Source organism: Hippocampus comes, unplaced genomic scaffold (genome assembly GCF_001891065.2).
Source record: "Hippocampus comes isolate QL1 unplaced genomic scaffold, H_comes_QL1_v1.1 scaffold86, whole genome shotgun sequence".
Classification (NCBI taxonomy): domain Eukaryota; kingdom Metazoa; phylum Chordata; class Actinopteri; order Syngnathiformes; family Syngnathidae; genus Hippocampus; species Hippocampus comes.
Genome location: NW_017805882.1, coordinates 2,203,266 through 2,229,485, shown reverse-complemented (window position 1 = coordinate 2,229,485; position 26,220 = coordinate 2,203,266). Strand labels below are relative to the sequence as shown.

At 41.3% G+C, this 26,220-nt stretch overlaps 1 protein-coding gene across 1 annotated transcript in view; it reads right to left on the bottom strand.

Annotated features, from left to right (window-relative positions):
• The window catches only part of LOC109527527 (girdin-like), a 27,568-nt gene continuing 1,348 nt past the window's right edge, over positions 1 to 26,220 (bottom strand). Inside the window, exons 3-27 of the mRNA XM_019889518.1 lie at positions 20,608 to 20,713; positions 15,240 to 15,309; positions 14,301 to 14,359; positions 14,098 to 14,181; positions 13,783 to 13,923; positions 12,892 to 13,070; positions 11,661 to 11,742; positions 10,823 to 10,981; positions 10,059 to 10,205; positions 9,458 to 9,602; positions 8,615 to 9,289; positions 8,328 to 8,533; positions 8,050 to 8,244; positions 7,688 to 7,818; positions 7,458 to 7,599; positions 7,197 to 7,373; positions 6,904 to 7,065; positions 6,556 to 6,833; positions 5,405 to 5,548; positions 5,082 to 5,268; positions 4,804 to 4,949; positions 4,318 to 4,410; positions 3,965 to 4,164; positions 2,898 to 2,963; positions 1 to 1,394 (exon numbers count right to left, since the gene is read on the bottom strand). Coding sequence (XP_019745077.1) covers positions 442 to 1,394; positions 2,898 to 2,963; positions 3,965 to 4,164; positions 4,318 to 4,410; positions 4,804 to 4,949; positions 5,082 to 5,268; positions 5,405 to 5,548; positions 6,556 to 6,833; positions 6,904 to 7,065; positions 7,197 to 7,373; positions 7,458 to 7,599; positions 7,688 to 7,818; positions 8,050 to 8,244; positions 8,328 to 8,533; positions 8,615 to 9,289; positions 9,458 to 9,602; positions 10,059 to 10,205; positions 10,823 to 10,981; positions 11,661 to 11,742; positions 12,892 to 13,070; positions 13,783 to 13,923; positions 14,098 to 14,181; positions 14,301 to 14,359; positions 15,240 to 15,309; positions 20,608 to 20,713 — 4,927 coding nt within the window. The 3' untranslated portion in view covers positions 1 to 441. The remainder of the gene's footprint in view (positions 1,395 to 2,897; positions 2,964 to 3,964; positions 4,165 to 4,317; positions 4,411 to 4,803; positions 4,950 to 5,081; positions 5,269 to 5,404; positions 5,549 to 6,555; positions 6,834 to 6,903; positions 7,066 to 7,196; positions 7,374 to 7,457; positions 7,600 to 7,687; positions 7,819 to 8,049; positions 8,245 to 8,327; positions 8,534 to 8,614; positions 9,290 to 9,457; positions 9,603 to 10,058; positions 10,206 to 10,822; positions 10,982 to 11,660; positions 11,743 to 12,891; positions 13,071 to 13,782; positions 13,924 to 14,097; positions 14,182 to 14,300; positions 14,360 to 15,239; positions 15,310 to 20,607; positions 20,714 to 26,220) is intronic.

Sequence of the window (26,220 nt, the reverse complement as noted above, 5' to 3'; positions counted from 1 at the left end):
CAAAGTCTCTCTCTCACTTTTTATTCACTTTTCACAGATCCAAACCAACAATGCGTACAAATCTCACATGCAACATGTCACAATTCAAAAAGTCTCTTTTACCAATATATTTATTTTATTAAAGGAGAAATCACACACACTATCGTTAAAAGCTTCAATAATTTACACTTTATATCACATCGAAACATATTTCTTTCAAGTTAACATTTAAATGTAATAGTGACAGAACATTGGTTGTAACGTAGGTCAAAAGCACGGAGCAGCAGGGCAGAACGCAGATTAAGAAACGTGGCAATTCAAAACAAAGGATTGTTTCACAGGGCTATCCAAACCATCATCTCAATCCTGCATCATGATCACCTTTTCCATGTTGAGTGGTTCCATTTTTTTTATGAGTAGACTTGTGGTTCACCAGAGTGCAGTTTTGCATTACAGTTGGTCTCATAAGGGAAAATATCTGTCGGGCCGTTCAGCCTCAATCGCATTCGTACAACTCCCCTCAGAATCACTGAAGATTGTGTTTGAGAAGACAGAGTTAAGACTAAATGGGGAGTTTAAATCTGACTCCTGCACAGGGGGTTTAGGAGGGTCTTTGGCAACAATGGCTGCTGGATCTCTTGGGGGTTTGACTGGCGGGCTCAGTTTGGGCGCACTGCTTTCACCGACTTTTTGAGGATGTTGATTGAACGTGGCTGCTGTTTCTTGCTTCTCTTGGTTATTGCACTTTTCTGAGATGGGGGCAGGAAGTGTCTCAGTCTTGCTTACATCCCTGCAGTTATTGTTGATGCTGGGGCGTCTAGATGACCCATCAGCTGTGGAAATGACACTACTGGCACGAGGGAGACTTTTAAAATCACCGTACCCTTTGAGCCGCTCTTCTTTCCCCAGTGGATTGGAGAAGCAATTGAGGCACCCAGACATTGAGGACGACTTACCCTGAACATAAAATACTGTAATTGGTGAACAAGCTAAAGTCTGGGTACATTCCGTATTACTGGAGTTTGATCTCAAATTTGTGCTTAACGTGCCCCCGGAGTCTGAAGAGCGACGTGTTACTTTTCCTTTAGACCCCCTTCTGATGCTCTTTGTTCCCCGCGTGAGCCAGAAGTCGTGGTTTGATGTCGGCTCTTTCAGTTGAGATAGACTCTTTAGCTCTGATTCCTGGCTGTTTGTCCTCGGATTGGTCAAGGCTTTCTCCTTGTGTGCTGTGGAGGAAGTCTGCTCTGTGTGTTGGGGTGTGGAGGTGTCCCTGGGCGGCTGGTACGACACAGAGGAGTGGCGAGACAGTGCCTGCTGGACAGGGCTGCTGCCATTTGACCAGGGCTCATTATCCAGGCTTATGCTGAACTCACCACTGCTCTCACTTTGAGCGCCATTCCAGGTGACATTAAGCCCTGAGAAGACAAATAATATAGTTTCTTAATCGTGATATTCACTCACATGTACACATTCATGAAGTAATGCTGCACAATTGAGTATTTATTGAATGATATATTTAATATTGTGGTTGTAGTTTTCAGTGTGTAGAACTTCACTGCATCATAACAAGAGGCCTTTGAGCTAATCAAGCAAAATTAAACACAAGAAGCTCATCTGAGTGCGATGCATTCACTTATTTGCAGTTAAGTACAAGAGTGATATACTCGAAGCTGATTTAGAGTAATACTGGTGCATTGCAGTGTCGTTGGACTGAGCTCATACTCCCAAAGTAGTACTGTATTTGTACTTTGTTACTGTACGTAAATTGATTTTTCAGGCATCTGTTCTTCAGTGTGTTTATTTTTCTGACTGCTTTTCCTTTTACTTATACGTACGTGATACCTTTTCAACCTCTGATGATGTCGTGACGTAAAAACGATAGGCACAATCTACCATAGTTGAGCTCATGATTGATTGATTGCATTCTTTGGAACTTAAGAGTGTGGAAGAAACAGGGATGGCAGTGACATGGAAGAACGTGACCCATGAGGGACCATTATCGACGATGATGCAACATATTTGGAGAAGCAAGATATATTTGATGTTGTTGGCACATCATGTTGCCAAGAACAGGTTTTGCAAAAAGTTGAGCCAAAGTTAGCTAATCTATGTGACATATACTGTATAACATTTTTCTTCTTCTCAGTTTGCACAGCACAATTTAATAAAATAGGTCAACTATTTTGTATACGCATATTTTTTATTGTGCCAAGTTATCACCTTTTTTGTCACTGACAGAAAATAAAAATCAATTTTAACTTTTAGTACATGTGAGAGTCTGTTCAGTACTTTTTATTTTTTTTTACATTTGGCTACTTAAGCATAGATGACGAATCAATTAAACAACACAACGAAGCAACAATGGTACTGTCGAGAGTATTTCCGAACACTGTCCACCACCACAGTAAGGCATTCATTCAAGAAAGTGCACAAATGGTCTGGAATCAAGGATGAGGAGGAGGAGTAGGAGTACCGATAGTATTGAACAAAGAAAAATGAAATGATGAAAAAAAATTTAAACAAAAAGAAATGCTAAGTTTTTTAGCTTGGAGGCAGTTGGTGGTACTTACATTTTCTTGCTAGATTAGTGTAATATTTACAAATTCTTTTAAACTTGTCTTTCACTTGTTTTTTTTTTTTTTTTTTACACAAATGTCTTCTACTTGAGTGCGGAGTTTTATCATTTTGAAACCTTTACAGGTTAATGTCAGTGCCTCTACAAAAGTATCATTCTGTTAATGATAGAAAGGGGGCAGTGCATCCTCTTTTCTTCGATTTTTTTTTTTCCTCTGTGGTTAGCATGCAGATTAATATGAAACAAGGTCATGATAGCGATTTGATGGATTTACTCTAATTCCTGCAAGGGTAATACATCTGTATTTGCTGAATCCTCTAAACGGCTATTCGCAAAGCTTTACCGCGGTGCTGCGGCTTGTCGTTGTCCTCAATCCCAGTTGGCGCAGCACTATCATTTGAGTCCTTGTCTGTGGAGCACAAATAAATTTTCAACACACACATTTACATTCCGTCGATTTGGGAGTATTTAATATACGTAGAAACAACACAAAGTGTCAATGAAATCATCAATGGCTAGCAAATGCCTCTACCTCTCTGTGGCAGGAACAAATCTGGGACATCAGTGACAGTGGTTATGGTGTGGAGTTGGATGGATGGTTCAGGGGGAGGATGCAAGTGAGGTGTGGACAGGATGGATGTGCTCGGGAATGAGCTCAATATTTTTTTCCTGTCCTGCACATCAGCTTCTGACCCTTCCAGCTCCTCAGAGCTGTATGCCCACTGCTCCTGCTCCAACGGGGCAGAGGCGAATCGCAAACTGCCGAGGGCTGCAATGTTGTACCAGAGAACAGGACAGTGGGGAGGTGGAATGGATGAGTGACGATGTACAGGAGCTCATAGAGACTGAGACATAGCTTTGCCGGGAAATATCTCCGTCTACAAATGCAGCCAATTTGATGTACCGCTAGTCTGAATACTGTGGATGCTGATATTCTGATAATGACTTTTAATTGCTGCGTTAAATTCTGATGTGATGGAGTAGCATAAAGTGGCAGCGCATTTTCATTTCTAAATTAGCAGTTGAATAAAACGCTGTTGTGAAGAAAGGATCAAATACTTGAACACTGTCTTACACAAGGAACGTTGGAGCAGAGATTTCAATTTATCTTTGTTCTTCCGCCTGTTTCTCATTTGTTTCAGTGTGGCTTTTTAGCAGACAGCATCCACGTAGGTGATAAATAGAAGTGATGGAGTGAAGTGAGAGATGGTAAGGGAGTGGTGTGGATGAAGGGGAGGGTACAAGGGAGGAGGGAGTTAAGAGAAACGAGACAAAATGAGGGACATTTTAGTGCATGCAGAGGAACGTGCACATCGACTATGCGTAAAGAAGAATAAGGCATTCTATACACAGTCAGAATGTAGCTTGTTGATGAAAATCCCGAGTGCAAGTCTGGAAGCTCATACTCACTGTTTGGCTGCGGTGGTATGGCGTCGCCTGCTGATGTGGAGGTGGACCCCGCAGAGCCGTCTGAACTAATGAAGGAGCCGCTGTCGTGACATGAGAGGTGAGCCTCTGAGTGTGTTGGTGTGAGAGGATGTTCTAGTCCCTGTTCTCGGCTATTAGATTTGATCAACTTCTTCAGCTTGAGAGTGATCCAGTTTCCTCGTCTGTTGAAAATGAACATTTAGAGAAGTGTCATTGAACGAATTTTATTTTGAAAGTATGTACCCTAACCTGAAATTTACTTCCAGGACCACATGGAGGTGAAATGAGATGATTAGCGCATCATCTGCACCAACCACAAATGTCAAGCAACTTACCTGCGAGGAGGCGAAGGCTCATAAAACTTATACTGGTCCATGATCTTCTCCTCGAGCTTCTCCTTCTGTCTCCTCAAATCATTAAGTTTGTCACTGAACAAACAGAGAGAGTTGTTTATTTTTAAATTATTCTCTTAAGCAAGCGAGGACCTGACTTGGCAGACAATTAGCTTCACATATCGATCTCAGAAAACAATTTAGAGAAGGCGCTTTGACTTTGAATTAGAGTCTCGTTCCGTTACTGTGACAGAAGAACGCTACCGGTAATTGCGTTCTGTGTTGAAAAGTGCCGAGAGCTGCTTGTTGGTCATTTTTGACTAGCCACAACTTGAAGATGGATTTCTGGGACTGGAGATGACATACAGTACACGCATTCTAGCAAATCCATCCGTGACCTTTTTGTTTGTTTTGACCAATGTGTCTTCTTCCACTTCTTAATTATTTACTGTGCTTGAATGTAGTAGTTAAGTGATTCTCCCTGCTTACATATATTGTCGTTCCTCGATGTGGAACAAATCTTTGCTCTCCATTGTCTGTTCCAACAGAGTCCGGTTCTGCAGCATCAGTGTGTCGATTTGATTGAGAAGATGGTGATTCTCCTCCTCCAGGTTCCCCTTCAACTGGCTCAGCAACTAATCACACAGGTCAGCAGAGGGTATGTATTCAATGCAAACAATACCACCCCCGCCCCCACCCAAAATCAGATAATAAAGGTTTTAAGCAACCCCCTGAAAAATGCATGTGTTAGATTGTAGAGTGCCCACCTCACACTGATTGGTGAGCTTGGTGGAGGTGATATCAATTTGCTGATACTCTTTTTTGAGCTTGGAAAAGTCTGCCTCCAGCCAGGTGTGCGCCAGCTTGGTCTCATTTAGTTGGCTCTTGAGCTGCTTGTGATCCGCTGTCAGTAGCTGATTGTCGTTCAAAAGCTGACGATAAGTTTGGTTCAGCCTGGAGAAAAAAAAACAAAAACAGAGTACAACATTGTGGCACACAGGAAAAAATACAGTAGTCTCTTAATGATCGTAATAAGCCCAGATGTGCCTTCGGCCTGTGTTGTATGTGCCCTTGCTTGGCTTTTTCTCACCAGTCTTTCTCATCCCGAAGCCTGCAACATTCGGCAGCAGCGGTCTTATGATGTTCCTTCTCCAGACTCATTTTCATCTGCTCTTCCTTCAGAGCTTTTTCCACATCTTCTAATTTGGTCCGTTGCTGCAACAGGTTGTTGTACCTACAATAAAACATGTCAAATCCAACATGAAAATAATAATACAATGCCATATACATTAGCACTGGTTCAAAACCAGATCTCTGCCAAGGCATATTTATTTGCCAAAGTGAAGGGCTTCCTAAAAGCTCTATTCAGTCCCAAAGGTTTTGTTGCATCCATCCATCCATCCATCCATCCATCCATCCATACATACATTTTCCGATCCTCTTTATCCTCAGAAGGGTCGCAGGATCCATCCATCCATTTTCCGATCCTCTTTATCCTCAGAAGGGTGGCAGAGGGTGCTGGAGCCTATTTTGAGTGCTCATTCAGCCTGCCATGCATGTTTTTGGAATGTGGGAGGAAACTGGAGTACCCGGAGAAAACCCACACAGGCACAGGGAGAACATGCAAACTCCACACAGGGAGGCCGGAGCTGGAATTGAACCCGGTACCTCTGCACTGTGAGGTTGATGCGATAACCACTGGACCACCGAGCCGCCCATTTTGTTGCATCCCTTAAGTAAATTGTGTTTTGACATCACAACATCTTCTCAAATCAGAAATGAAAAAAAAGTTTTGTGATCACTTTCTTCCATGATATACATTTTGAACATATACAGCACTTGCTGTGGTGACCCAATGCTGGGAAAAGCTGAAAGCCGCAACAGCGACCAGTCCAACTACATGTTCTATTATTTGACTGGCCCTGTATGTCCTGGAAGAATATCTAACAGAGAAATCCTGGCTGATCAAAACTAACACGGTAGCTCACAAAAAAATAATCCCATGCTAATGAAAATGTAAACTGTTCCTTCTGAATCCAAAAAGTAAACACAGCACTGTATTATAGTTATCCTTGGCATGTTAGATAAAATTAACACACAAGTTGAAGTGCTAATAAACTAAAACATGTCAACAGGGGGTACTGGATGCCCTTTTTTTGAAGAAACAAACAACTACAGATCTTTGAAAGACAAAAGTTAGCAAACACGACACGAAAGCTTATTCACTATTGTTTTTCTCACCTGTCCTGCAGTGTGCGGTGCTCAAGCTCCAGTGTCCGATGGGCATTTTTCAGACAGCCGTGTTTCCCCATGAGCACTTCATACTCTGCGGCTTGCCGCTCGTGGAGAGCCGCCAGACGCTCGTGATCACGTAATAGCTGCTCGTGAGCACCGCGCAGCTCTTCGCATTCACGCATCGCGCTGTCCCTCTCGTTTTCGGTTCCCACCTTCTGCTGTTGCAGTTGAGCGTTCTGAGCCATCAGGGAAGCACACTGGGAGTTCAGCGTGGATTTTTCCACCTGAAAAGCGAGTCGTCCAGTTCACTTGAAGGCAAAGTACACGCTCGGCTAAGCTCTCTCATTCCTGTACCTGCAGGTCTGCATTTTGTGCCTGCAAAGTGGTGTTGTTCTCCTGCAGGGAGGCGGCTTGCCTCTGCAGGGCGAGGATCTGAGCCTGTTGACTGTCAGAATGATACTCCAGCTGCTTCAGATGGGCCTGTGTAGCTTGGCGCTCTGTCTCCAGTGTTGCATTCTAGAAAGAGGAAACGAGTCGAAAGAGGCAATGAGGCAAACTGGTTCTCTTCGAATCAACACATCAGAGGCTGTGTCATCTTTGGGACACATTTCAATGCTAATTGTCATTAGCAATAAACGGCAACTCACATTCCGCTCTACTTCAACCAGCCGGTCTTTGATACTCAGTAGCTCTTTGGTGGCTTCGTGGCTTTCACGCAGCCATTCCCTCATTGCCTTTCCATTCTCTCTCAGTGGGGGGGCGCTTGATTCAGTCACCTCTTCCTCCTCCTGCTTTTGTTGCAGGGCCTCATAGCTGAGTTTCACCTGTGTGGCGGAGCAGAGTTGAAAGACCTGCAACTGGACAAAACAAGACATTCTCGTAAAATTGTGTCATTGCATGTAACTTACAGTTCTGAGCTCGTGGCGAAGCTGCTGACTAAGGGTAGAGGATTCTTGGAGACGGGCCTCCAGCGCAGCCACTTTTTCTTCTTTCATTTGAAGGGACTTCTTCAAGGACAACTCCAACTCTGACTCGAGCATATTGAACCTGCTGCATGGACAATTATATCCTTCAACATTCAGAGCAGTTGGGCGATGTCTTTTTCCTATTTTTAAAAGAGAAACAATACAATGTACACCTGCGTTCGGGTGTGTCAGGTTCCACAGATTGTTTACTCTCTTGGTTGAGAACCCTCATTTCCTGCTCATGGGACAGACGGTATAGTTCATCCTCTCTCTGTCGGGTCTTCAGTTTCTCGCTGACAAGCTCCTAAAAGACAGTCAACAACCCAGGATCAGCGCTGAGATTGGATCCAGAACACCGGCGACCCTTTTGAGTATAAAATGGAATAGAAAATGGATGGGGGCATAATAAGATAAGATAAGATAAGATAAGATAAGATAAGAAAACCTTTATTCGTCTCACAATGGAGAACTTCGCAATTTACAGCAGCAAAATTTACAGCAGCAAAATTTGGAGTGAATTTAGTCTCCTTGTTACCTCTCTAAGGGTGTCCAGGGTCCTCTGGTCGATAGCAGCTTGCTTGACCAGTTCTCTGTTGTCTCTCTCCAGCCCTTTCACCCTCTCAGCTGTCTCCCTCAACTCCTCCACCTCCTTCACCAGACAGCGCAGCTCCCTTTCCAGGCTCGCCATGCAGACATTGCTGCTATCTAAATTGGCTTCTTGAATTTCAACCTGACATGTAAGATGTAGTGACTGACACGATTTGTTCAGCCATAATGAACGCAGTGCTCAAAATCTGGTAACCTGGCACTTACCTGCTGACGCAGTCGCCGAGTCTCCTTCTCCAGTTGCCGCTTTACCTTCTCCAACGCAGCCGTTTCTTGTTCCAAATTCCGCTTCTCTGTTTCCACTTGGTCCAAACGGCGTACAGTAATCCGGAGTTCCTCTAAAGTGACCTGGAGGCTTTGGTTGTCTGCCTCCAGTTCTTGAACCTCAGCTTCCAATCTTTGGACTTTTCGCTCTAGAGAGGAGGATTCCCAAAAAATGTCAAGTCTTCAAGGGGTCTAACCAAAACCTGAATTTTCTCCTCTACAAAACATACCAGTGTTACCAAGGGACGTTTGCAGTTGTTGATTAAAGGAGTCTAAGGCCCTGCATTTGGTCTCCAGACGCTCTGTGTGCTTCTTGGTGTTAATGAAGCGTGCTGGCAGGTCCATGAAAAGGCCGTCATGGCTGGAGCTGCTGCTTCTTGAGCCAGGAGAGGGATTGTGTGATCCAATAGAATAACGAACACCACCGGGACTATTTTCATACACTTGCAGCTCAGACATAACTGCTTCAAAATGCTCTACGGCGTTGTTGTCCTCTAACTGTCCTTTATGCTGAACGTGATGAGTATTGGCTGAATTAACAGAGTGGTGGAGGCTTTCGTGGTCGTGCTCTGGCTTCTGATATTCGGCATCTCTACTGAACGTCTTCTGTTTGACTGCACCTTGGTTGGATGCATTGCTGCAGTTCTGTTCACGTGAACAGGGAGTCATTGATATGATGTTTTCATCTGATGCTGAAGTCCACTTGTCAGTGCAGCAGACCACCTGCTGGTCAAGATCCTTCTCACCATGGTGGCTGTGTTTGTTGGACTGTGCGTTGTTGTTGTTGTGAGTGCACGCAGCTCTGAGCTCCTCGACAGTGCTCAGGAGACTTTGGTTCTCCTTCTCCAACTTTAATAGCCCACTACGGATCCGCTCACTCACCTCCTCACTTAAAGTCTGCTGCCCTTTAGACAAACACATAGAGGTGAATAATGATGGCAGCAAATCCTTGGACATGTTTGTTTTGCTTATATAGATGAGAGGCAATTAATAACGCGTGTAACAAGTACTAACCCGCGTATCGCAACATACTTGAGCCGCGATTCGACAAAGTAATATTTCCCAGCTCTTACCCTGAGAAATGTCGTTGCTCTTCGACAGTTGTTCTAACTCCCATCCCAGGTGCTGGGACTCCTCCATGCTCCTCCTCTGTGCTAAACACAGAGTCAGGTTTTCGTCCTGCAGCTCCTCAATGCATTTACGATCTGCATCCCTTCCCTAAAGTAGAGATGCATGATGGTTAGCTTCTTAAATTCAAGATATTGAAATTAAAATAGTGTATCTTCCACACTATACGGCGCTTAGTAGTATAAGGTGCACCTTTAATGAATGGCCTATTTTAAACCTGTTTTCATATGCAGGTATAGGGCGCACCATATTATAATGCACATAGAATAGAAGCTACAATAGTGGCTGCGGTTGCGTAAAGCATCCACTAGATGGAGCTACGCTAAAGGGAAGGCAATACAATATAGCTTTATTTATGTAGGCCCTTCGCAACTGCCGCAGCTGTAGCAAAGTGCTTTTCAGAACATTTAAAATATTATGTCCAAGAAATCAGAATATTGACACATATATAAGGCGCATCGGATTATAAGAAAATTGAATGATTTTAGGTGTGCCTTATAGTGCGGAATGTTCGGCAACTCAAGTGAAGACAAACGGTACTATTACTTGCTCCATGTCATGTATCCGGGACTTCAGGAGCAGGCTGTGCTTCTCCAGCTGGTGGATTTTATCTGAGCGTGCCCTCCAGCCTGCCAATTGATCCTCCAGCACCTCTTTGGTTTCCTGCAGAACTCTGTTATCCTCCTTGAGCTCCTGAGGTGAAGGAGCAAAAAACATTTACTGCCACTTGAATTATGTAATGCTGATATGAAATCAACCATAATATAAGTGAAACACTTAATTGGGTTCCCATTTCCGATTAATTGTATTAAAAGTACAGTATAATTTATATTACCTACAATAAAAGCAAAAAAAAAGTGAATATTTTTTTGAAAATTATATTACCACACATATCAAAATCATTATTGTGAATACAGTAGAAATCTGTATCTGAAGATTATACAAATATCCTGACTATGTACCAAATGACCTTGGGGTAAAAGATACGCACGACATAATGAGGGAGGGATATGAATCTTTTAAAAGAACCAGTGTGAAGTGTGACTTTCTTTTTTTTGGAGACAAAGTACATACAGTATTTGGAACTGACTTTTGTCATCAGTCCATTGAAATGCGTCATCTGACGTTGGATAAATCATTTTTGCATGACTGAAGTGTCCACAAAATTTGTGAAAGCAAACTGGACCGTCGGATGGTGTAGGAATCCGTGCATGGTTTACTTCAATTAATCAGAAATGGGAGCAGATTTTTGTGGTGTGTGTGCGTTCGCGTATGTATGCGTAAAAACAAGTTATTTTTAGTTGTTTAACCTCCACTTTGGCCTTGTAAAATTCCATCTTGTGCATTTGCTCCCTGTAGCGTGCCACCTCACACTCCAGCTTGTCAGCTTTGAGCGCTCGCTCTCTCAGAGCATCCAGCTCATCGCGGTACGCACGGGCTGCTCGGGCATCTACAAGCAGCTTCAAATTCTGATGAAGATTCATACAAAATTAGGTTTTGTAGCCATTTACTGAACAAATATTCAGATAAAAAAAAAAAAAAACAGTTATTATTCCGCTGGTAGCAGGCATTAGAATTGTTATTAGGCAATACGGTTGAGCAGTTGGCACCAGTAATTTCACAGGATATAACAAATATGAATTCAAATTTGGCGGCACGGTAGTCGACTGGTTAGTACATCGGCCTCAGAGTGCAGAGGTGCAGGATTCGAATCCGGCTTTGGCCTTGCTGTTTGGAGTTTGCATATTCTCCCCGTACCTGCGTGGATTTTCTCCGGGTACTCCGGTTTCTTCCCACATTCCAAAAACATGCATGGCAGGTGAACCTGAACATGCTAAATTGTCCCTGGCTGTGATTGTGAGAGTAAATAGTTGTTCGTCTATGTGTGCCCTGCGATTGGCTGGCAACTAGTTCACGGTGTCCCCCGCCTACTGCCCGAAGACAGCTGTGACTGGCTCCAGCACTCCCGCAACCCTTGTGAGGATAAAGCGGATTAGAAACTTGCTGGATGGATGAATTCAAACTTTTGCTCAAAACCCAGTTTGTTGATAAATAATTCTCCCCACAAATATGCCATGTGCTGCTCTCCTTTAAGGAAAGAATGATGCATTACGGTCAATTCATTGTTTGTCTTGTTTTTCTTCAAACCTCCTGCTGGATTTTCTTTAGCTCTGCCTCCATGTTCTCCAGCTCGTGTCTGCTGTCCAGCATTTGTTCACTCTTCTCTTCTCTGCAGGGATGGACACAGTGCAGACACACACAGACACAAGAAGAACATCTTACTTCTTCGTTGTTAAAATGATCACATATCTCTAAGCTTCACAGGCGCTATTAATTAAAAATAAAACTTTTGTATCTCTGCTACAGCCGACTGGCCCAAGCTGTCTGTTAATAGGCATGGAAATGGCAAACAGTGAAGCACACCTGTTTAGTTGAAGTAACTGGTTTCAGGGCCAGATAAAGAAAGAGAGAAATAAATAAACCTGTTCATGGTTAAATGTATTTGTTCACATGACTGTCTGACTGACCCAGCAAGCAAGGATAAAACATTAGAGGACGATGACGATCAACATTGCTCTTAGGGTTGGTGATCAGGGTTAGTGTGCATTTGCACACATGAGCTGTAGAAGCACAGAACCAATGTGGGTCAGAGGTATAGTACGCAAGCACTGAAATTGCCAGGCAGGCATTAATGTGGGCCAAACTCCCCGGGGCATCGCTGATCCTGTAGTAACTCTCTCATTCAGTCACTACTGGAAAGTCTCCAGAGGACAGACAGCTCACATGAAGTAGCAAACACTGTCCCCCACGGTCTACATTTCCACTTCTGCAGACTTTTTTATTTGAGTTTGATGGCATACAGAGATAACCTTTTTATTAAGCAATAGATAGTGTAATTCAAATGTGGAGTCAGAATTGACCCCACGCAGGGAAGCAACATTAGAAAGAAATATAATGAGACTCATAAAAGTGACATATCATCAATGATCGAGAAATACATTTTTAAAAAGTCACAAAAGTAAAAATGTGCTGCAATTCACTGCAATGAATACCATATTAAGGTTGTACTTATTTACAAACTTGACATTGAAGATCATATTTACAATTTCTCTTTTACTTTACATTAGTTTTCACATTCTTTGAAAATATATAGCTAATAACGCGATCTCAGGGTCATTTTGACCTTCGCAATCAAACAATGGCCAACATAGGGTTCACTCAATGTCTCTGTGTCAATCAAATTGAGCATTCTAATATTTGTAACCTTGTAAAAACATCTTTATTGAAGGACAGTTTTAATCCCAAATCATTTGCTAAGAGCGTTCTTGTTTTAGCAGTAGGATAAAGCAGGCTCTGTCTTTATCCACAAGATACTCACAGCTCTTGCCTAAGTCGCCTGATCTTGGCCTTAGAGTCGGCAAGTTCCACCGCCAAGTGTTGCTGAGTCCCCACCTGCTGCTGTTGCATGCTGGGAGGATAGACGGCCGACTGTGGGCTGGTTGAGTTACAGAGCACACGAACCACACCTTCCCTTTCTTGGGTTAGCTCCGCTATAGTCTTAAAACAAAAAGGGATCATCAGAACACGTCAAAATGTACTCAATTCTATTTTGTCAAGTGGTCGCACGAAATGAAATCATCTGGACGCAGATACATTTTTAAGTAGGCTATACATCAATTTAAGAAAATGTAGTTTAAAATCCACCTGATTCTATTGGGTGCGGCCACTTGACAAAATAAAATTGAGGACATTCAACACACCATTTTTTTTCGGTGTACTCAATCATTTTTATTGGCGGAACCAATCACAGCTGAGAATGTTGCATGGACTTTACACGAGCGAACAAAAGTAAGAAACAAACAATGAAGAATCTCCCCCAAGATTTTGAACTGTGTCAGTGGGATTACCCCTACTCCTACACCACCCTCAATTTGTGAGGTTTACATCATCTCACTGACAAACAAGAGGACCTGACTCACTATTTCTGATCGAGTTCTTTATAAAGGTCTTTGAAAGACTTGAGATACAAGTATGTCTTTATATTTTTGGCAAGAAATGAAGTTTCAGGTTTACCGGACAGGTCGAGACCAGCCCCTGATTGAGCGATAGATTGATTGTTTAAGATGGGTCCAAACAATTTTATTCATACTTTACATTGCTGAATGTGACAATTGTTGTTTGAGATATTTTCTTTTTATTGAGAACCCTTTCCAATTCCCAGCCCAATTACAGTTGCATATTTTGATTTCCAAGCAGTACCGTGACTTACCTCCAGATGGGCGTCCCTCTGATCCAGCAAGTGCTGAAGATTGACGGCCATAGTCTTTGCCACGACCTCCAGCTCATCGGCGGACATGTTACTGCAACCCAACCAATGCAGGTCGAGTAGGTTGTCTTGACTGTGAGTCAGCTGGACAATATTGGGAGAAGGACAATTATGGCATCAAGGGAGATGCACACATACTGACATGTTGTAATGATCTCCATATTTCTTGCTGTTAGGTTAGTCTTGCAAAAATGATCTTTATCTTAGTGAGTTGGTTTACACAGGCTAAGAAGCGACTGAAAAATCAATCCAAGATACCTCTTGAATATGCACAGCTATGGCTGCTTTGGTGCCAAAGTCAAGCGTCTGGATGATTTCAATGTACTTCTCTTTCTTCTCACACTGAAAATCAAACAGAAAATAGCTCATAGGGATTCTTTTGCCAACAATATTTTCACAAAACAATATACTAGCCCTGCACATCACACGTTTCGCATATTAGACACCAGTTGAATGTTTACCTGGACTGCACATCCCAGGAGCAACAGCAATAGTTTCTTTAATTCCACCAGACTTTGCTCTGTCAGAACAAATACAATACTTCACATTGAAATGTTAAAATGAAAATCCAGGAGAAGGCAGGGAATTTGCATTCCTATACATACTGCCAGATGAATTTGGCAAGTGTGTTGAGCAACAACAGTTGGGAAAAGTGCAATTGTTAAACCCTCTCATCAGGAAAAGAATGGACCGACCGGCCCCCTACACCACCACGGATGAGATGCCCCTGCAAGCAATACCCAGGATGCTGTCGCCTTTGCCCAGTTGGCTTTTACCTTGCGTTGCTGGTGCATGCAATCTGACCTTTCACCTCGGATCCAGACATCTCCTCGTGTGGGAACGTTATGTGCCAGAAAAGGCCCATGACCGACGTCACAAAAAAAGTTTACATGCGCTTTATTTTTTCAGTGTGATAAAGAACTATCATGCTTTGTACTTTTGGGCTTCATATGCACAAACAAATTTTAATTTGCTGATGTTTTTATTGCTAAAAATGCAACGAGACAAGCAAGACGCGCTTACATTCCCAAATTATCAAAATGTACTCCTTTTACTTCTTACTCGATACTGAATCGAATCGCAACCTGAAGATTCGAAATCAAATCCAATCACAACCTGAAGAATAGAAATCGAATTGAGAGGTTCTTAGCAATGCCCAGCTTGAGGACTCCGCCTTCCTGCCATAATCTCAAAACATGCATGTTAGGTACACTCAAGACTCTAAAATAGTACACAGGTGTGAGTGTGAGTGTCAGTGGTTGTCTGTCTATATGTGCCTTGTGATTGGCAGTCCAAGGTGCACTCCATGTCCAAAGTCAGCTGCCATTGCCTCCGGCTCACCTGAGAGTCTGCTTGTTCTAATGAGGACAAGCACTGCAGAAAATGAACGGATGGCTTACCGGTGTAAGGAGTCCGTGAAAGCAGAAGCACATTTGGAAGAGGAATCAGAATCAACTGTCTCAGGTTTTCCTGTCACATAAAATGCAAACCAAGAAGATGAAAGGAAAGGTGAGGACTTCATATTCGCTTCTATCAATCACATGTTTCGGCTGAGCGTAGAGGCAAATGCTAATCGGTATTTTGCTTTGAAGAATACGATGTGTCAGTAGTTACCTGTATGTATTTGAAAAAAAAAATATCTTGTCTCAGTTAAAAAGATTGTCCAAGACTTCCTTTAAAGAAATACGAATGCGCCAGTTAAATGAAGCAACGCATCTATCTCTGTTAACGTTATACGGTCAAAATAGCCAAAAGCAGCCTGGATAGAAGCAGTGAAAATTACATTAAAAACTGACCTACATCAAAAATTTTCCTTACAACAATAAACAATGAACCAGAAATAAAGTATTGGTATATACATGAAGGTAATGAAGTCATTAGGCATGCTGTTAAAGTTGCTCCTGCAGAAAGGAACTCATTTCTGCCACCACACTTCATCGGAGAATTGAAATGCTCCACCCTCCTTGAAAATGACATTCTTTCAATCTCAGTCGAGTTGAATGCCAGACATCTTATCTCAAACTGTAATTAATTAATTTGACAGAAGAGGAAAATCCGAGCCTCATCAGCAGCGGCATGCGCCACAGCATCTCGTGCTGGAAATGTGCGACTCTTTCTTGGGCTCAGACTGCTGCTTTAGTGCTGAGATCCAACTGCTCCTGTGCTGATTGCACAGATGTTGGCATGGGTGATATTTAGGGCATGCGTCTTAGGGCAGAACTCGATCTGGGAGGAAATGAGTCCGACCAACTATCAGGTTTACGCATGCGTTATCCTTTGCATGTGTTCAAAGTTGAGGTGGAATTGAAAAATCCAAAGCAAATGTTCTAATTTTATAATCCGATGTTGTGAGAGGGTTTAGCAGCATGGAGCAGGGATGGACGCAGGAGAAACAAACTCACCACATAATATGTCTTGATTTGCTGAACAAGAAAGGTCAAGTTCTGGACCCTCTGACTTGGATCCTTGCTCAATTTGGTCGCAGCGTGAGGTGTGGCGGCAGGATGTCTGATGTATGACACAGAAACAGTCTTCAATCCTCTGTCATTCCATCCATCCAAGTAATTCGTTACATTTCCCCCCCAAAAGATGACAGTTTGTTACCATAGGCTAGGAGTATGTAAACTCTGGCTAAAAGTCACCTGTGGCGCGCTGCTCGTTTATAGCCTGCAGCATATAGTATTAAAATGTACATTCGTGCTGTTTGCCTGCTTTGAACTGATTATTTTCGACACTGGGTGACAAGTCAGGAGAAATGAAGATGAAAACCAGTTCGAATGAATCGCGATGGCTTGTTCCACTCTGTGTCAGTGTCAGCTGAGTAGTTTACAGATTGCTCTTACCTTGAATCTAAATGCGGAGAGCCATCCACAATGCATACTTGCAAAGTATTTGACCTACAAAGATGGATTGGTTTTAGCCTGTTCAATAAATTAAAGGGGAAGAATTTCAGAAGCCTTTGCATCATTCTATTTTTCTTTGTGCGGGTCATAGAAAAAAAATGTTTGGACAAGCCTGATTTTGGCAAATGCAAAGTGCAGCGGTGACTCAGACTGTTGGTATCATATTCACTGTCCTTTGGTTTGTTTCAGTAAGAGTTTTGCAAACATGACCCAATAAATTTGAAACACTTGCCGGGTGGCACATATTTGGACTGAACTATTAAATTTTTGTGGTAGCAAATAAGAACAGAAACAATAATATATTTAATAATCCCTCATTAAAAAAAAAAAAATTATTCCACTTGAATTGTGAACAGTTGGCGGAGTGACCAACAAGTCGCAGCAAACGAAGCTGATTCGAGCAAGCAACAGTCACAATTTAACAATCAAATAGTCAGACGGACAAGGTTTTGAATCATTTGACTGTTGTTTGAATACATTAAGAAATGACAAAGCAACCCCCCCCCCCAAAAACACAAAACGAAAAAACAAGAATGTTACTGCAAATTTGACACTCTCAGCACTCGCACAATAAAATGCTGTTGTCATCACACCGTTGAGTCTTCCTGTCTCCACCCATTTTTTTTATCGCCCCATTTCTGTGTCACCCCCTTGCTCCTCCCTCCCATCTGTGTCCAAATGACACGAAACACCAGCAGCCCAGTTTTAATCCCAGAGGGTCTCCCAATCCAAGAGATTATCCTGCCTCAACCCCCTCCACTCCTTCCAGTCGCACGTTGTTCTCATGCTGAACTGGTTATTGTGACCCTGGTTGATCAAATGAATAAATGGACACTGAATCTTAATGGTGGACAAATGGAAGCCTTCCATGACTGTACGGGGTACACACTCATCAAGAGTGTGTCCATCCAGTCTGTCACTTGCGAGACAACTGCCAGCAGACCATCGGTTTTCTAAGAGGGGTGATAATTCCCTTAGAACATACGGTGCTCAAATCATAATCCTTTAACTAGCATCTTGTCAAAATCTATGATGTCTCCTGTCTTTGGGCAGGATTTTATCAAAATTTGATGAGGAACAACAATAGGAATAATTCAGCACTCGGGTAGAATGACTCAGGGGCACAGAATTTTTACTTACCAGTCATGTTTTTTTTCACTACTGCCTTCCACTAAAACATTACTGCACACATTACTGAAAACAATAGGACGACGTTGGCATATGAGTAGTATGACAGCTACATGTTACATACCGGTAGTGAGGCAAAAACTGTGCACTAGTTGATATCTGTGCGCTACTAGTACTGCTAGTGAAGCCATGGACAATAATTAGTTGAATTTTATGATGTCACAAGTAGGACTGTCATTCTTGAATTGATTATTCTATTGATTATTCCATTGATTAATTGAATAATTAGCATGAAGAATCTTGTGCATCATCATTTTTTTTTCCAAACTTTGGGCAGGATTTTATCAACATTTGATGAGGAACAACAATAGGAATAATTCAGCACTCGGGTAGAATGACTCAGGGGCACAGAATTTTTACTTACCAGTCATGTTTTTTTCACTACTGCCTTCCACTAAAACATTACGGCACACATTACTGCACACAATAGGACGACGCTGGCATATGAGTAGTATGACAGCTACGTTACATACCGGTAGTGAGGCAAAAACTGTGCACTAGTTGATATCTGTGCGCTACTAGTACTGCTAGTGAAGCCATGGACAATAATTAGTTGAATTTTATGATGTCACAAGTAGGACTGTCATTATTGAATTGATTATTCTATTTATCATTCCACTGATTAATTGAATAATTAGCATGAAGAATCTTGTGCATCATCATTTTTTTTTCCAAATGCTGTTTATTAACCGATTTTTGTTGTTCATGTGGTGGTGTTTCAGGATGAAACCAAACCAAATAGACACCATTTAAGCAATATTCCACAAGAGGGAGCGATGTTGAACTCACTCAACATTTTTTGAAACTGAAAGGTACTAGTTGGGAACGGATGAATGCAAACCGTTAACTCGTTAGATATACACTTCGAGGCTACTTAAGGTTTCACTCAATGTAAAATCCAGGTTAGCCATACTATGACTCCAAATAAAGATTATGGTTTTGTAATGGATTTAACAATTATTTTATCCAAATTGATTAAGATTCTGTCATGTTCCTGTTTGTTTTTTTTTTTTTGTTGTTTCAGTTTTCGGCGGAAAGGGTGGGCGTTTCCCTCAAGCGTCACACTTGCCGCTACCATCAGTGGACTCTATAAGGACAGCTACGGTGACAATTTGCCGTCGGATTATTCACCTTGTTCTTATTTTATTATTATGAAAACCTGACGTGCAAGAGGAAAAAAACGAGGGCAGATTTGGAATCAGTGCAAAAAAAAAAAATCATCTACAAGTGTAGATGAGTTTACTTAGATCTTTGCTTTTAAAAAAAAAATAGTAAAAATTGTTGACCTGAGTAATCATTCTGCTTTCATGAAGGCCAACAGAAATCAAAATATTCACTTGTGTGTGGCTCAAGTCAAAGTATTTTGATAATTTGAAATTAAACAGTAGGTCTGAATTATTAATCAATTCTCAAAACAGTTGTCAATTAATTTGATGATCGATGAATTGATTGAATTTGACACCCCAAGTCACCGAGTTACATACCGGTAGTGAGGCAAAAACTGTGCACTAGTTGATATCTGTGCGCTACTAGTACTGCTAGTGAAGCCATGGACAATAATTAGTTGAATTTTATGATGTCACAAGTAGGACTGTCATTATTGAATTGATTATTCTATTTATCATTCCACTGATTAATTGAATAATTAGCATGAAGAATCTTGTGCATCATCATTTTTTTTTCCAAATGCTGTTTATTAACCGATTTTTGTTGTTCATGTGGTGGTGTTTCAGGATGAAACCAAACCAAATAGACACCATTTAAGCAATATTCCACAAGAGGGAGCGATGTTGAACTCACTCAACATTTTTTGAAACTGAGAGCTACTAGTTGGGAACGATGAATGCAAAGGTATTTTGCTTTGAAGAATACGATGTGTCAGTAGTTACCTGTATGTATTTGAAAAAAAAAATATCTTGTCTCAGTTAAAAAGATTGTCCAAGACTTCCTTTAAAGAAATACGAATGCGCCAGTTAAATGAAGCAACGCATCTATCTCTGTTAACGTTATACGGTCAAAATAGCCAAAAGCAGCCTGGATAGAAGCAGTGAAAATTACATTAAAAACTGACCTACATCAAAAATTTTCCTTACAACAATAAACAATGAACCAGAAATAAAGTATTGGTATATACATGAAGGTAATGAAGTCATTAGGCATGCTGTTAAAGTTGCTCCTGCAGAAAGGAACTCATTTCTGCCACCACACTTCATCGGAGAATTGAAATGCTCCACCCTCCTTGAAAATGACATTCTTTCAATCTCAGTCGAGTTGAATGCCAGACATCTTATCTCAAACTGTAATTAATTAATTTGACAGAAGAGGAAAATCCGAGCCTCATCAGCAGCGGCATGCGCCACAGCATCTCGTGCTGGAAATGTGCGACTCTTTCTTGGGCTCAGACTGCTGCTTTAGTGCTGAGATCCAACTGCTCCTGTGCTGATTGCACAGATGTTGGCATGGGTGATATTTAGGGCATGCGTCTTAGGGCAGAACTCGATCTGGGAGGAAATGAGTCCGACCAACTATCAGGTTTACGCATGCGTTATCCTTTGCATGTGTTCAAAGTTGAGGTGGAATTGAAAAATCCAAAGCAAATGTTCTAATTTTATAATCCGATGTTGTGAGAGGGTTTAGCAGCATGGAGCAGGGATGGACGCAGGAGAAACAAACTCACCACATAATATGTCTTGATTTGCTGAACAAGAAAGGTCAAGTTCTGGACCCTCTGACTTGGATCCTTGCTCAATTTGGTCGCAGCGTGAGGTGTGGCGGCAGGATGTCTGATGTATGACACAGAAACAGTCTTCAATCCTCTGTCATTCCATCCATCCAATTATCTATTGTGCTCAGTCAAATAATGATGATATACTGTCAATAAATACGATAACTATTCAGGAGGACCTACATTTTGTTTTTGGCATTGCTAATAAAAGACAAGAAAATGCATGTAACTTGTTCAGAGGTTGTGTGTGAATGCCGAGAGACTCATCAACATGAGAGAAATAGCCAGGTCACTTGTAAATACAGCTGTGAGTTGCAATAGAAGGACACCACAGGATTTCAACTGTACATACGGCCAAAAATCGCTCTTTCATTTTCCCGTAATTCGTTACATTTCCCCCCCAAAAGATGACAGTTTGTTACCATAGGCTAGGAGTATGTAAACTCTGGCTAAAAGTCACCTGTGGCGCGCTGCTCGTTTATAGCCTGCAGCATATAGTATTAAAATGTACATTCGTGCTGTTTGCCTGCTTTGAACTGATTATTTTCGACACTGGGTGACAAGTCAGGAGAAATGAAGATGAAAACCAGTTCGAATGAATCGCGATGGCTTGTTCCACTCTGTGTCAGTGTCAGCTGAGTAGTTTACAGATTGCTCTTACCTTGAATCTAAATGCGGAGAGCCATCCACAATGCATACTTGCAAAGTATTTGACCTACAAAGATGGATTGGTTTTAGCCTGTTCAATAAATTAAAGGGGAAGAATTTCAGAAGCCTTTGCATCATTCTATTTTTCTTTGTGCGGGTCATAGAAAAAAAATGTTTGGACAAGCCTGATTTTGGCAAATGCAAAGTGCAGCGGTGACTCAGACTGTTGGTATCATATTCACTGTCCTTTGGTTTGTTTCAGTAAGAGTTTTGCAAACATGACCCAATAAATTTGAAACACTTGCCGGGTGGCACATATTTGGACTGAACTATTAAATTTTTGTGGTAGCAAATAAGAACAGAAACAATAATATATTTAATAATCCCTCATTAAAAAAAAAAAAATTATTCCACTTGAATTGTGAACAGTTGGCGGAGTGACCAACAAGTCGCAGCAAACGAAGCTGATTCGAGCAAGCAACAGTCACAATTTAACAATCAAATAGTCAGACGGACAAGGTTTTGAATCATTTGACTGTTGTTTGAATACATTAAGAAATGACAAAGCAACCACCCCCCCCAAAAACACAAAACGAAAAAACAAGAATGTTACTGCAAATTTGACACTCTCAGCACTCGCACAATAAAATGCTGTTGTCATCACACCGTTGAGTCTTCCTGTCTCCACCCATTTTTTTTATCGCCCCATTTCTGTGTCACCCCCTTGCTCCTCCCTCCCATCTGTGTCCAAATGACACGAAACACCAGCAGCCCAGTTTTAATCCCAGAGGGTCTCCCAATCCAAGAGATTATCCTGCCTCAACCCCCTCCACTCCTTCCAGTCGCACGTTGTTCTCATGCTGAACTGGTTATTGTGACCCTGGTTGATCAAATGAATAAATGGACACTGAATCTTAATGGTGGACAAATGGAAGCCTTCCATGACTGTACGGGGTACACACTCATCAAGAGTGTGTCCATCCAGTCTGTCACTTGCGAGACAACTGCCAGCAGACCATCGGTTTTCTAAGAGGGGTGATAATTCCCTTAGAACATACGGTGCTCAAATCATAATCCTTTAACTAGCATCTTGTCAAAATCTATGATGTCTCCTGTCTTTGGGCAGGATTTTATCAACATTTGATGAGGAACAACAATAGGAATAATTCAGCACTCGGGTAGAATGACTCAGGGGCACAGAATTTTTACTTACCAGTCATGTTTTTTTCACTACTGCCTTCCACTAAAACATTACGGCACACATTACTGCACACAATAGGACGACGCTGGCATATGAGTAGTATGACAGCTACGTTACATACCGGTAGTGAGGCAAAAACTGTGCACTAGTTGATATCTGTGCGCTACTAGTACTGCTAGTGAAGCCATGGACAATAATTAGTTGAATTTTATGATGTCACAAGTAGGACTGTCATTATTGAATTGATTATTCTATTTATCATTCCACTGATTAATTGAATAATTAGCATGAAGAATCTTGTGCATCATCATTTTTTTTTCCCAAATGCTGTTTATTAACCGTTTTTTGTTGTTCATGTGGTGGTGTTTCAGGATGAAACCAAACCAAATAGACACCATTTAAGCAATATTCCACAAGAGGGAGCGATGTTGAACTCACTCAACATTTTTTGAAACTGAGAGCTACTAGTTGGGAACGATGAATGCAAAGCGTTAACTCGTTAGATATACACTTCGAGGCTACTTAAGTAATGTAAATTCCACGTTAGTAATACTCCAAATAAAGATTGCTGTTTTGTATTGGATTTAACTATTATTTTGTCCAAATTGATTAAGATTCTGTCATGTTTCTGTTTGTTTGTTTGTTTGTGGTTTTTTTTTTTCATTTTACGGCTGGGATGGTGGGCGTTTCCCTCCAGCACCACACCTGCTGTGCGTTACCATCAGTGGACTCTATAAGGACTGCTACGGTGACAATTTGCCGTCGGATTATTCACCTTGTTCTTATTTTATTATTATGAAAGCCTGACGTGCAAGAGGAAAAAAACGAGGGCAGATTTGGAATCAGTGCAAAAAAAAAAAAAGCATCTACAAGTGTAGACGAGTTTACTTGCATCTCTGATTTAAAAAAAAAATAGTAAAAATTGTTGACCTGAGTAATCATTCTGCTTTCATGAAGGCCAACAGAAATCAAAATATTCACTTGTGTGTGGCTCAAGTCAAAGTATTTTGATAATTTGAAATTAAACAGTAGGTCTTAATTATTAATCAATTCTCAAAACAGTTGTCAATTAATTTGATGATCGATGAATTGATTGAATTTGACACACCAAGTCACCGAGTACTCCTCGTAGCATGTAGTTGTCGAGGCGTGCATGCAGAGTATTGCCATAGCAGTACAAGTACATTATTCACCTTGTTCTTATGTTATTATTATGAAAACCTGACGTGCAAGAGGAAAAAAACGAGGGCAGATTTGGAATCAGTGCAAAAAAAAAAAATCATCTACAAGTGTAGATGAGTTTACTTAGATCTTTGCTTTTAAAAAAAAAATAGTAAAAATTGTTGACCTGAGTAATCATTCTGCTTTCATGAAGGCCAACAGAAATCAAAATATTTTTTTTAATATTTTCAGGAGGACCTACATTTTGTTTTTGGCATTGCTAATAAAAGACAAGAAAATGCATGTAACTTGTTCAGAGGTTGTGTGTGAATGCCGAGAGACTCATCAACATGAGAGAAATAGCCAGGTCACTTGTAAATACAGCTGTGAGTTGCATTAGAAGGACACCACAGGATTTCAACTGTACGTACGGCCAAAAATCGCTCTTTCATTTTCCAGTAATTCGTTACATTTCCCCCCCAAAAGATGACAGTTTGTTACCATAGGCTAGGAGTATGTAAACTCTGGCTAAAAGTCACCTGTGGCGCGCTGCTCGTTTATAGCCTGCAGCATATAGTATTAAAATGTACATTCGTGCTGTTTGCCTGCTTTGAACTGATTATTTTCGACACTGGGTGACAAGTCAGGAGAAATGAAGATGAAAACCAGTTCGAATGAATCGCGATGGCTTGTTCCACTCTGTGTCAGTGTCAGCTGAGTAGTTTACAGATTGCTCTTACCTTGAATCTAAATGCGGAGAGCCATCCACAATGCATACTTGCAAAGTATTTGACCTACAAAGATGGATTGGTTTTAGCCTGTTCAATAAATTAAAGGGGAAGAATTTCAGAAGCCTTTGCATCATTCTATTTTTCTTTGTGCGGGTCATAGAAAAAAAATGTTTGGACAAGCCTGATTTTGGCAAATGCAAAGTGCAGCGGTGACTCAGACTGTTGGTATCATATTCACTGTCCTTTGGTTTGTTTCAGTAAGAGTTTTGCAAACATGACCCAATAAATTTGAAACACTTGCCGGGTGGCACATATTTGGACTGAACTATTAAATTTTTGTGGTAGCAAATAAGAACAGAAACAATAATATATTTAATAATCCCTCATTAAAAAAAAAAAAATTATCCCACTTGAATTGTGAACATTGGCGGAGTGACCAACAAGTCGCAGCAAACGAAGCTGATTCGAGCAAGCAACAGTCACAATTTAACAATCAAATAGTCAGACGGACAAGGTTTTGAATCATTTGACTGTTGTTTGAATACATTAAGAAATGACAAAGCAACCACCCCCCCCAAAAACACAAAACGAAAAAACAAGAATGTTACTGCAAATTTGACACTCTCAGCACTCGCACAATAAAATGCTGTTGTCATCACACCGTTGAGTCTTCCTGTCTCCACCCATTTTTTTTATTGCCCCATTTCTGTGTCACCCCCTTGCTCCTCCCTCCCATCTGTGTCCAAATGACACGAAACACCAGCAGCCCGGTTTTAATCCCAGAGGGTCTCCCAATCCAAGAGATTATCCTGCCTCAACCCCCTCCACTCCTTCCAGTCGCACATTGTTTCTCATGCTGAACTGGTTATTGTGACCCTGGTTGATCAAATGAATAAATGGACACTGAATCTTAATGGTGGACAAATGGAAGCCTTCCATGACTGTACGGGGTACACACTCATCAAGAGTGTGTCCATCCAGTCTGTCACTTGCGAGACAACTGCCAGCAGACCATCGGTTTTCTAAGAGGGGTGATAATTCCCTTAGAACATACGGTGCTCAAATCATAATCCTTTAACTAGCATCTTGTCAAAATCTATGATGTCTCCTGTCTTTGGGCAGGATTTTATCAACATTTGATGAGGAACAACAATAGGAATAATTCAGCACTCGGGTAGAATGACTCAGGGGCACAGAATTTTTACTTACCAGTCATGTTTTTTTCACTACTGCCTTCCACTAAAACATTACGGCACACATTACTGCACACAATAGGACGACGCTGGCATATGAGTAGTATGACAGCTACGTTACATACCGGTAGTGAGGCAAAAACTGTGCACTAGTTGATATCTGTGCGCTACTAGTACTGCTAGTGAAGCCATGGACAATAATTAGTTGAATTTTATGATGTCACAAGTAGGACTGTCATTATTGAATTGATTATTCTATTTATCATTCCACTGATTAATTGAATAATTAGCATGAAGAATCTTGTGCATCATCATTTTTTTTTCCAAATGCTGTTTATTAACCGATTTTTGTTGTTCATGTGGTGGTGTTTCAGGATGAAACCAAACCAAATAGACACCATTTAAGCAATATTCCACAAGAGGGAGCGATGTTGAACTCACTCAACATTTTTTGAAACTGAAAGGTACTAGTTGGGAACGGATGAATGCAAACCGTTAACTCGTTAGATATACACTTCGAGGCTACTTAAGTAATGTAAATTCCACGTTAGTAATACTCCAAATAAAGATTGCTGTTTTGTATTGGATTTAACTATTATTTTGTCCAAATTGATTAAGATTCTGTCATGTT